Here is a 14,325-nt window from a genome sequence, read left to right as displayed (position 1 = left end):
TTTGGTAGGAATAACAGCAAACGGGATTATTATTTAAACAATAAAATATTAAAGCATGCTGCTGTGCAGAGAGACCTGGGTGTGCTAGTGCATGAGTCACAGAAAGTTGGTTTACAGGTGCAACAGGTGATTAAGACGGCAAATGGAATTTTGTCCTTCATTGCTAGAGGGATGGAGTTTAAGACTAGACAGGTTATGTTGCAATTGTATAAGGTGTTAGTGCGGCCACACCTGGAGTATTGTGTTCAGTTTTGGTCTCCTTACTTGAGAAAGGACGTACTGGCACTGGAGGGTGTGCAGAGGAGATTCACGAGGTTAATCCCAGAGCTGAAGGGGTTGGATTACAAGGAGAGGTTGAGTAGACTGGGACTGTACTCGTTGGAATTTAGAAGGATGAGGGGGGATGTTATAGAAACATTTAAAATTATGAAGGGAATAGATAGGATAGATGCGGGCAGGTTGTTTCCACTGGCGGGTGAAAGCAGAACTAGGGGGCATAGCCTCAAAATAAGGGGAAGTAGATTTAGGACTGAGTTTAGGAGGAACTTCTTCACCCAAAGGGTTGTGAATCTATGGAATTCCTTTCCCAGTGAAGCAGTTGAGGCTCCTTCATTACATGTTTTTAAGGTAAAGGTAGATAGTTTTTTGAAGAATAAAGGGATTAAGGGTTATGGTGTTTGGGCCGGAAAGTGAAGCTGAGTCCACAAAAGATCAGCCATGATCTCATTGAATGGCGGAGCAGGCTCGAGGGGCCAGATGGCCGACTCCTGCTCCTAGTTCTTATGTTCTTAATCTAAAAGTGATAACTACTCCCAGTAGAGAATTTAAACCTGATGTCTGTGTTAAAGAGAGTATTTGCCTCATGGATGTTGCAAGGAAAGATTAAGAGTTACTTATAGAGTACTGTATTCTTTGGGAGGAGTATTTGAGTTGATAGTTGCTAAGCTGTTTACTGTGTGTATTTAAAAATGCTAACTGGAATCATAGAATAAATATTGGGCGGAATTCTCCGACACCCCCCCCCCCCCCCACCCCCGGCCGGGTTGGAGAATTGACACGGCGTTGCGCAAATCGCACCACGCCGGGACGCAATTCTCCCACCTTGGCCAGCGCGTCGATTCTCCCGGATGGGCAGAGTGCCCGTCACAAAAAATCTGAGACCCTCCGGCGCCGTTCTAACATCCTCTGAGCTGGCGGGACCTCAGCGTTGAAGGGTCCAGGAGCGGCTTGTGGGAGGTGAGGGAGGGTCTGACCCGGGGGGGGGGCCTTCGTAGTGGCCTGGCCCACAATCGGGGCCCACTTTCCTCCACGCCAGCTCCTGTAGCCCTGCACCATTTGGCGCGGGGAAGAAGGCCATTGCGCATGCGCGGAGCCCGCGGCGGCAGGTTCACGCTGGGATGAGCGCTGTGCTCGCCTCCTGTGGGCCGGAGAATAGGGTCCCGGAACAGGCGCCGATGCTGGAGCAGAACACTCCCATTTTACGCCGCCGATGACACTTAGCCGCCCGATTGGAGAATCCCGCCCATTGTTTTTGTTTAAACATACTTTAACACTCTGTGCATCACGTAAAGTGGGCCCTTGTGCTCCCCATAACCAAAATCTATTTAAAGTTATGGGTCAGGTGAAGTCCACTTTGGGGTTCTCTAAACCCTGGCCCGTAATACAGCAGCTGGAGTATTGCGTGCATTTCAGATGCCCATATCTGAGGAAGGATGTTGTTACTATGGAGGGGGAGCAGCGAAGGTTTACCAGACTGATTCCTGGGATGGTGGGACTGTCTTATGAGGAGAGATTAAATCGGTTAGGATTATATTCATTGGAGTTTAGAAGAGTGAGAGGGGATCGCATAGAAACTTACAAAATTCTAACAGGATTAGACAGGGTAGATTCAGAAAGAATGTTCCCGATGGTGGGGGAGTCCAGAACTAGGGGTCATAGTTTGAGGATAAGGGGAAAATCTTTAGGACTGAGGTGAGGAGAAATTTCTTCACCCAGAGAGCGGGGAATCTGTGGAATTCACTCCCACAGAAAGTAGTTGAGGCCAAAACGTTGTGTAATTTCAGGAAGGAACTCGATACAGATCTTGGGGCTGAAGGGATTGAGGGATATGGGGGGAAGGCGGGATCAGGGTATTGAACTAGATGATCAGCCATGATCACAATGAATGGCGGAGCGGACTCGAAGGGCTGAATGGCCTCCTCCTGTTTCTATTTTCTAAGGCGACAAAACTGTGCACAATTCTCCAGGTTTGGTCTCACCAAAGCCTTGAATATTACGGAATAAATTCAAATTTTTCCCTTTGTTTAAGAAATGCTTGAACTGTTAACTGGAAAGTTGTTAATTAGTTGCTCATGTAATTAATTCTGTGTTTAAATTAAAGTTTGTAATAACATAGAAGATACCTATTGGTCTGTGATATCATTGCTGTGGTGCAGTATCCATAGTTGGCTTCCCACCTGGGAACGATTTAAGTAACGTTCCAATTTATCTGTCTTTCCCAGCCCTGCAGATTCGAGATCTAGTCCCAGACGTGTTAGTTCGAGAAGCCGTCCTCGCCTTTGAGGAGGGGGAGCCCATGGATATAAATCAGAATACGGAAGAGAAAACGGAATTGATCAAAGAAGTTGAGGTTGTGTCAATAAACAAGACCACGAAACCGACCTGCCCGATCCCTTCACCACATCACACTCCAACCCCAACCATCACCAGATCGCACTCCAGCCCCGATCATCACCACATCGCACTCCAACGCCGATCATCACCACATCGCACTCCAACCCCGATCCCTTCGCCACATCGCACTCCAACCCCGATCATCACCACATCGCACTCCAACCCCGATCATCACCACATCGCACTCCAACCCCGATCCCTTCACCACATCGCACTCCAACCCCGATCATCACCACATCGCACTCCAACCCCGATCATCACCACATCGCACTCCAACCCCGATCATCACCACATCGCACTCCAACCCCGATCATCACCACATCGCACTCCAACCCCGATCATCACCACATCGCACTCCAACCCCGATCATCACCACATCGCACTCCAGCCCCGATCATCACCACATCGCACTCCAGCCCCGATCATCACCACATCGCACTCCAACCCCGATCATCACCACATCGCACTCCAACCCCGATCACTCACCACATCGCACTCCAACCCCGATCATCACCACATCGCACTCCAACCCCGATCATCACCACATCGCACTCCAACCCCCGATCATCACCACATCGCACTCCAACCCCGATCATCACCACATCGCACTCCAACCCCGATCATCACCACATCGCACTCCAGCCCCGATCCCTTCACCACATCGCACTCCAACCCCGATCATCACCACATCGCACTCCAACCCCGATCATCACCACATCGCACTCCAACCCCGATCATCACCACATCGCACTCCAACCCCAGATCATCACCACATCGCACTCCAACCCCGATCATCACCACATCGCACTCCAACCCCGATCATCACCACATCGCACTCCAACCCCGATCATCACCACATCGCACTCCAACCCCGATCATCACCACATCGCACTCCAACCCCGATCACTCACCACATCGCACTCCAACCCCGATCATCACCACATCGCACTCCAGCCCCGATCACTCACCACATCGCACTCCAACCCCGATCATCACCACATCGCACTCCAACCCCGATCATCACCACATCGCACTCCAACCCCGATCATCACCACATCGCACTCCAACCCCGATCATCACCACATCGCACTCCAACCCCGATCCCTTTGCCACATCGCACTCCAACCCCGATCCCATCACCACATCGCACTCCAACCCCGATCATCACCACATCGCACTCCAACCCCGATCATCACCACATCGCACTCCAACCCCGATCATCACCACATCGCACTCCAACCCCGATCCCTTCACCACATCGCACTCCAACCCCGATCATCACCACATCGCACTCCAGCCCCGATCATCACCACATCGCACTCCAACCCCGATCATCACCACATCGCACTCCAACCCCGATCATCACCACATCGCACTCCAACCCCGATCATCACCACATCGCACTCCAACCCCGATCATCACCACATCGCACTCCAACCCCGATCATCACCACATCGCACTCCAACCCCGATCCCTTCACCACATCGCACTCCAGCCCCGATCTTCACCACATCGCACTCCAACCCCGATCATCACCACATCGCACTCCAACCCCGATCACTTTCACACATCGCACTCCAGCCCCGATCATCACCACATCGCACTCCAGCCCCGATCTTCACCACATCGCACTCCAACCCCGATCATCACCACATCGCACTCCAACCCCGATCCCTTTGCCACATCGCACTCCAACCCCGATCATCACCACATCAGCACTCCAACCCCGATCACTCACCACATCGCACTCCAACCCGATCATCACCACATCGCACTCCAACCCCGATCATCACCACATCGCACTCCAACCCCGATCCCATCACCACATCGCACTCCAACCCCGATCATCACCACATCGCACTCCAACCCCGATCCCTTCACCACATCGCACTCCAACCCCGATCATCACCACATCGCACACCAACCCCGATCACTCCCACATCGCACTACAACCCCGATCATCACCACATCGCACTCCAACCCCGATCATCACCACATCGTACTCCAACCCCGATCATCACCACATCGCACTCCAACCCCGATCACTGCCACATCGCACTCCAACTCCGATCACTCACCACATCGCACTCGAACCCCAATCATCACCACATCGTACTCCAACCCCAACCATCACCACATCGTACTCCAACCCCGATCCCTTCACCACATCGCACTCCAACCCCAACCATCACCACATCGCACTCCAACCCCAATCCCTTCACCACATCGCACTCCAACCCCGATCATCACCACATCGCACTCCAACCCCAATCATCACCACATCGCACTCCAACCCCGATCCCTCACCACATCGCACTCCAACCCCGATCACTCACCACATCGCACTCCAACCCCGATCACTCACCACATCGCACTCCAACCCCGATCATCACCACATCGCACTCCAACCCCGATCATCACCACATCGCACTCCAACCCCGATCATTCACCACATCGCACTCCAACCCCGATCACTCACCACATCGCACTCCAGCCCCGATCACTCACCACATCGCACTCCAACCCCGATCATCACCACATCGCACTCCAACCCCGATCATCACCACATCGCACTCCAACCCCGATCCTTCACCACATCGCACTCCAACCCCGATCATCACCACATCGCACTCCAACCCCGATCATCACCACATCGCACTCCAACCCCGATCATCACCACATCGCACTCCAACCCCGATCACTCACCACATCGCACTCCAACCCCGATCATCACCACATCGCACTCCAGCCCCGATCACTCACCACATCGCACTCCAACCCCGATCATCACCACATCGCACTCCAACCCCGATCATCACCACATCGCACTCCAACCCCGATCATCACCACATCGCACTCCAACCCCGATCATCACCACATCGCACTCCAACCCCGATCCCTTTGCCACATCGCACTCCAACCCCGATCATCACCACATCGCACTCCAACCCCGATCATCACCACATCGCACTCCAACCCCGATCATCACCACATCGCACTCCAACCCCGATCATCACCACATCGCACTCCAACCCCGATCCCTCACCACATCGCACTCCAACCCCGATCATCACCACATCGCACTCCAACCCCGATCATCACCACATCGCACTCCAACCCCGATCATCACCACATCGCACTCCAACCCCGATCATCACCACATCGCACTCCAACCCCGATCATCACCACATCGCACTCCAACCCCGATCATCACCACATCGCACTCCAACCCCGATCATCACCACATCGCACTCCAACCCCGATCCATCACCACATCGCACTCCAAGCCCCGATCATTCACCACATCGCACTCCAACCCCGATCATCACCACATCGCACTCCAACCCCGATCACTTCACCACATCGCACTCCAAGCCCCGATCATCAGCCACATCGCACTCCAGCCCCGATCATCACCACATCGCACTCCAACCCCGATCATCACCACATCGCACTCCAACCCCGATCCCTTTGCCACATCGCACTCCAACCCCGATCATCACCACATCGCACTCCAACCCCGATCACTCACCACATCGCACTCCAACCCAGATCATCACCACATCGCACTCCAACCCCGATCATCACCACATCGCACTCCAACCCCGATCCATCACCACATCGCACTCCAACCCCGATCATCACCACATCGCACTCCAACCCCGATCCATCACCACATCGCACTCCAACCCCGATCATCACCACATCGCACTACCAACCCCGATCACTCACCACATCGCACTCCAACCCCGATCATCACCACATCGCACTCCAACCCCGATCATCACCACATCGCACTCCAACCCCGATCATCACCACATCGCACTCCAACCCCGATCACTCACCACATCGCACTCCAACCCCGATCATCACCACATCGCACTCCAACCCCGATCATCACCACATCGCACTCCAGCCCCGATCATCACCACATCGCACTCCAACCCCGATCCATTCACCACATCGCACTCCAACCCCGATCATCACCACATCGCACTCCAACCCCGATCATCACCACATCGCACTCCAACCCCGATCATCACCACATCGCACTCCAACCCCGATCATCACCACATCGCACTCCAACCCCGATCCTCACCACATCGCACTCCAACCCCGATCATCACCACATCGCACTCCAACCCCGATCATCACCACATCGCACTCCAACCCCGATCATCACCACATCGCACTCCAACCCCGATCATCACCACATCGCACTCCAACCCCGATCCCTTCACCACATCGCACTCCAACCCCGATCACTCACTACATCGCACTCCAGCCCCGATCACTTCACCACATCGCACTCCAACCCCGATCATCACCACATCGCACTCCAACCCCGATCATCACCACATCGCACTCCAGCCCCGATCCCTTTGCCACATCGCACTCCAACCCCGATCCCTTCACCACATCGCACTCCAACCCCGATCATCACCACATCGCACTCCAACCCCGATCATCACCACATCGCACTCCAACCCCGATCATCACCACATCGCACTCCAACCCCGATCATCACCACATCGCACTCCAACCCCGATCATCACCACATCGCACTCCAACCCCGATCCCTTCACCACATCGCACTCCAACCCCGATCATCACCACATCGCACTCCAGCCCCGATCATCACCACATCGCACTCCAACCCCGATCCCTCACCACATCGCACTCCAACCCCAATCTCCACCCCGATCATCACCACATCGCACTCCAACCCCGATCCCTTCACCACATCGCACTCCAACCCCAATCATCACCACATCGCACTCCAACCCCAATCATCACCACATCGCACTCCAGCCCCGATCATCACCACATCGCACTCCAACCCCAATCATCACCACATCGCACTCCAACCCCAATCATCACCACATCGCACTCCAACCCCGATCATCACCACATCGCACTCCAACCCCGATCCCTTCACCACATCGCACTCCAACGCCGATCATCACCACATCGCACTCCAACCCCAATCATCACCACATCGCACTCCAACCCCGATCCCTTCACCACATCGCACTCCAACCCCGATCATCACCACATCGCACTCCAGCCCCGATCATCACCACATCGCACTCCAACCCCGATCATCACCACATCGCACTCCAACCCCGATCCCTTCACCACATCGCACTCCAACCCTGATCATCACCACATCGCACTCCAACCCCGATCATCACCACATCGCACTCCAACCCCGATCATCACCACATCGCACTCCAACCCCGATCATCACCACATCGCACTCCAACCCCGATCATCACCACATCGCACTCCAGCCCCGATCATCACCACATCGCACTCCAACCCCGATCCCTTCACCGCATCGCACTCCAACCCCGATCCCTTCACCGCATCGCACTCCAACCCCGATCCCTTCACCACATCGCACTCCAACCCCGATCATCACCACATCGCACTCCAACCCCGATCTTCACCACATCGCACTCCAGCCCCGATCATCACCACATCGCACTCCAACCCCGATCATCACCACATCGCACTCCAGCCCCGATCATCACCACATCGCACTCCAACCCCGATCCCTTCACCACATCGCACTCCAACCCCAATCATCACCACATCGCACTCCAACCCCAATCATCACCACATCGCACTCCAGCCCCGATCATCACCACATCGCACTCCAACCCCAATCATCACCACATCGCACTCCAACCCCAATCATCACCACATCGCACTCCAACCCCGATCATCACCACATCGCACTCCAACCCCGATCCCTTCACCACATCGCACTCCAACCCCAATCATCACCACATCGCACTCCAACCCCGATCCCTTCACCACATCGCACTCCAACCCCGATCATCACCACATCGCACTCCAGCCCCGATCATCACCACATCGCACTCCAACCCCGATCATCACCACATCGCACTCCAACCCCGATCCCTTCACCACATCGCACTCCAACCCTGATCATCACCACATCGCACTCCAACCCCGATCATCACCACATCGCACTCCAACCCCGATCATCACCACATCGCACTCCAACCCCGATCATCACCACATCGCACTCCAACCCCGATCATCACCACATCGCACTCCAGCCCCGATCATCACCACGTCGCACTCCAGCCCCGATCCCTTCACCACATCGCACTCCAACCCCAATCATCACCACATCGCACTCCAACCCCGATCATCACCATATCGCACTCCAACCCCGATCCCTTCACCACATCGCACTCCAACCCCGATCATCACCACATCGCACTCCAACCCCGATCCCATCACCACATCGCACTCCAACCCCGATCATCACCACATCGCACTCCAACCCCGATCATCACCACATCGCACTCCAACCCCGATCCCTTCACCACATCGTACTCCAACCCCGATCCGATCACCACATCTCACTCGAACCCCGATCATCACCACATCGCACTCCAACCCCGATCTTCACCACATCGCACTCCAACCCCGATCATCACCACATCGCACTCCAGCCCCGATCATCACCACATCGCACTCCAACCCCGATCATCACATCGCACCCCAACCCCGATCCATTAACCACATCGCACTCCAACCCCGATCATCATCCACATCGCACTCCAACCCCGATCCCTTCACCACATCGCACTCCAACCCCGATCATCACCACATCGCACTCCAACCCCGATCATCACCACATCGCACTCCAGCCCCGATCATCACCACATCGCACTCCAGCCCCGATCATCACCACATCGCACTCCAACCCCGATCACTCACCACATCGCACTCCAACCCCGATCATCACCACATCGCACTCCAACCCCGATCCCTTCACCACATCGCACTCCAACCCCGATCATCACCACATCGCACTCCAACCCCGATCACTCACCACATCGCACTCCAACCCCGATCATCACCACATCGCACTCCAACCCCGATCATCACCACATCGCACTCCAACCCCGATCATCACCACATCGCACTCCAACCCCGATCATCACCACATCGCACTCCAACCCCGATCACTCACCACATCGCACTCCAACCCCGATCATCACCACATCGCACTCCAACCCCGATCCATCACCACATCGCACTCCAACCCCGATCCATCACCACATCGCACTCCAACCCCGATCATCACCACATCGCACTCCACCCCGATCCATCACCACATCGCACTCCAACCCCGATCATCACCACATCGCACTCCAACCCCGATCATCACCACATCGCACTCCAACCCCGATCATCACCACATCGCACTCCAACCCCGATCATCACCACATCGCACTCCAACCCCGATCATCACCACATCGCACTCCAACCCCGATCATCACCACATCGCACTCCAACCCCGATCATCACCACATCGCACTCCAACCCCGATCACTCACCACATCGCACTCCAACCCCGATCATCACCACATCGCACTCCAACCCCGATCCCTCACCACATCGCACTCCAACCCCGATCATCACCACATCGCACTCCAACCCCGATCATCACCACATCGCACTCCAACCCCGATCATCACCACATCGCACTCCAACCCCGATCCATCACCACATCGCACTCCAACCCCGATCCCTCACCACATCGCACTCCAACCCCGATCATCACCACATCGCACTCCAGCCCCGATCATCACCACATCGCACTCCAACCCCGATCATCACCACATCGCACTCCAACCCCGATCATCACCACATCGCACTCCAGCCCCGATCCCTTCACCACATCGCACTCCAACCCCGATCCCTTCACCACATCGCACTCCAACCCCGATCATCACCACATCGCACACCAACCCCGATCATCACCACATCGCACTCCAACCCCGATCATCACCACATCGCACTCCAACCCCGATCATCACCACATCGCACTCCAACCCCGATCATCACCACATCGCACTCCAACCCCGATCATCACCACATCGCACTCCAACCCCGATCATCACCACATCGCACTCCAACCCCGATCATCACCGCATCGCACTCCAACCCCGATCCCTTCACCACATCGCACTCCAACCCCGATCATCACCACATCGCACTCCAGCCCCGATCATCACCACATCGCACTCCAACCCCGATCATCACCACATCGCACTCCAGCCCCGATCATCACCACATCGCACTCCAACCCCGATCCCTTCACCACATCGCACTCCAACCCCAATCATCACCACATCGCACTCCAACCCCAATCATCACCACATCGCACTCCAGCCCCGATCATCACCACATCGCACTCCAACCCCGATCATCACCACATCGCACTCCAACCCCAATCATCACCACATCGCACTCCAACCCCGATCATCACCACATCGCACTCCAACCCCAATCATCACCACATCGCACTCCAGCCCCGATCCCTTCACCACATCGCACTCCAACCCCGATCATCACCACATCGCACTCCAACCCCGATCCCTTCACCACATCGCACTCCAACCCCGATCATCACCACATCGCACTCCAGCCCCGATCATCACCACATCGCACTCCAACCCCGATCATCACCACATCGCACTCCAACCCCGATCCCTCACCACATCGCACTCCAACCCTGATCATCACCACATCGCACTCCAACCCCGATCATCACCACATCGCACTCCAACCCCGATCATCACCACATCGCACTCCAACCCCGATCATCACCACATCGCACTCCAACCCCGATCATCACCACATCGCACTCCAGCCCCGATCATCACCACGTCGCACTCCAGCCCCGATCCCTTCACCACATCGCACTCCAACCCCAATCATCACCACATCGCACTCCAACCCCGATCATCACCACATCGCACTCCAACCCCGATCCCTTCACCACATCGCACTCCAACCCCGATCCCTTCACCACATCGCTCTCCAACCCCGATCATCACCACATCGCACTCCAACCCCGATCCCATCACCACATCGCACTCCAACCCCAATCATCACCACATCGCACTCCAACCCCGATCATCACCACATCGCACTCCAACCCCGATCCCTTCACCACATCGTACTCCAACCCCGATCCGATCACCACATCGCACTCCAACCCAGATCATCACCACATCGCACTCCAGCCCCGATCATCACCACATCGCACTCCAACCCCGATCATCACACATCGCACTCCAACCCCGATCCCTTCACCACATCGCACTCCAACCCCGATCATCATCCACATCGCACTCCAACCCCGATCCCTTCACCACATCGCACTCCAACCCCGATCATCACCACATCGCACTCCAACCCCGATCATCACCACATCGCACTCCAACCCCGATCATCACCACATCGCACTCCAGCCCCGATCATCACCACATCGCACTCCAGCCCCGATCATCACCACATCGCACTCCAGCCCCGATCTTCACCACATCGCACTCCAACCCCGATCATCACCACATCGCACCCCAACCCCGATCACTCACCACATCGCACTCCAACCCCAATCATCACCACATCGCACTCCAACCCAGATCACTCACCACATCGCACTCCAACCCCGATCATCACCACATCGCACTCCAACCCCGATCATCACCACATCGCACTCCAACCCCGATCCCTTCACCACATCGCACTCCAACCCCGATCATCACCACATCGCACTCCAACCCCGATCACTCACCACATCGCACTCCAACCCCGATCATCACCGCATCGCACTCCAACCCCAATCATCACAACATCGCACTCCAACTCCGATCATCACCACATCGCACTCCAACCCCGATCACTCACCACATCGCACTCCAACCCCGATCACTCACCACATCGCACTCCAACCCCAATCATCACCACATCGCACTCCAACCCAGATCACTCACCACATCGCACTCCAGCCCCGATCATCACCACATCGCACTCCAACCCCGATCATCACCACATCGCACTCCAGCCCCGATCACTCACCACATCGCACTCCAACCCCAATCCCATCACCACATCGCACTCCAACCCCGATCATCACCACATCGCACTCCAGCCCCGATCCCTCACCACATCGCACTCCAACCCCAATCATCACCACATCGCACTCCAACCCCGATCATCACCACATCGCACTCCAACCCCGATCATTCACCACATCGCACTCCAACCCCGATCCCTCACCACATCGCACTCCAACCCCGATCATCACCACATCGCACTCCAACCCCGATCCATCACCACATCGCACTCCAACCCCAATCATCACCACATCGCACTCCAACCCCGATCATCACCACATCGCACTCCAACCCCGATCCCTTCACCACATCGTACTCCAACCCCGATCCGATCACCACATCGCACTCCAACCCAGATCATCACCACATCGCACTCCAGCCCCGATCATCACCACATCGCACTCCAACCCCGATCATCACATCGCACTCCAACCCCGATCCCTTCACCACATCGCACTCCAACCCCGATCATCATCCCATCGCACTCCAACCCCGATCCCTTCACCACATCGCACTCCAACCCCGATCATCACCACATCGCACTCCAACCTCGATCATCACCACATCGCACTCCAACCCCGATCATCACCACATCGCACTCCAGCCCCGATCATCACCACATCGCACTCCAGCCCCGATCATCACCACATCGCACTCCAACCCCGATCACTCACCACATCGCACTCCAACCCCGATCATCACCACATCGCACTCCAACCCCGATCACTCACCACATCGCACTCCAACCCCAATCATCACCACATCGCACTCCAACCCAGATCACTCACCACATCGCACTCCAACCCCGATCATCACCACATCGCACTCCAACCCCGATCATCACCACATCGCACTCCAACCCCGATCCCTTCACCACATCGCACTCCAACCCCGATCATCACCACATCGCACTCCAACCCCGATCACTCACCACATCGCACTCCAACCCCGATCATCACCGCATCGCACTCCAACCCCAATCACCACCACATCGCACTCCAACCCCGATCATCACCACATCGCACTCCAACCCCGATCACTCACCACATCGCACTCCAACCCCGATCACTCACCACATCGCACTCCAACCCCAATCATCACCACATCGCACTCCAACCCAGATCACTCACCACATCGCACTCCAGCCCCGATCATCACCACATCGCACTCCAACCCCGATCATCACCACATCGCACTCCAGCCCCGATCACTCACCACATCGCACTCCAACCCCAATCCCTTCACCACATCGCACTCCAACCCCGATCATCACCACATCGCACTCCAACCCCGATCATCACCACATCGCACTCCAGCCCCGATCATCACCACATCGCACTCCAACCCCGATCATCACCACATCGCACTCCAACCCCGATTATCACCACATCGCACTCCAACCCCGATCATCACCACATCGCACTCCACCCCGATCCTCACCACATCGCACTCCAACCCCGATCATCACCACATCGCACTCCAACCCCATCATCACCACATCGCACTCCAACCCCGATCATCACCACATCGCACTCCAACCCCGATCTTCACCACATCGCACTCCACCCCGATCTCACCACATTGCACTCCAACCACGATCATCACCACATTGCACTCCAACCCCGATCTCCCACATCGCACTCCAGCCCCGATCCCTTCACCACATCGCACTCCAGCCCCGACCCTTCACCCATCG

The 14,325-nt window shown here is 55.9% G+C and overlaps 1 protein-coding gene across 1 annotated transcript in view; it reads left to right on the top strand.

Annotated features, from left to right (window-relative positions):
• Nucleotides 1–14,325, top strand: part of spef2 (sperm flagellar 2) — a 293,647-nt gene that overhangs the window by 79,249 nt on the left and 200,073 nt on the right. The window contains 1 exon segment of the mRNA XM_038803926.1: nt 2,502–2,629. Coding sequence (XP_038659854.1) covers nt 2,502–2,629 — 128 coding nt within the window.

This window comes from Scyliorhinus canicula, chromosome 8 (assembly GCF_902713615.1).
Source record: "Scyliorhinus canicula chromosome 8, sScyCan1.1, whole genome shotgun sequence".
NCBI classification, from domain to species: Eukaryota; Metazoa; Chordata; class Chondrichthyes; order Carcharhiniformes; family Scyliorhinidae; genus Scyliorhinus; species Scyliorhinus canicula.
The sequence above is the reverse complement of the archived record's forward strand: the minus strand, read 5'-3'. Positions and strand labels throughout refer to the sequence as shown.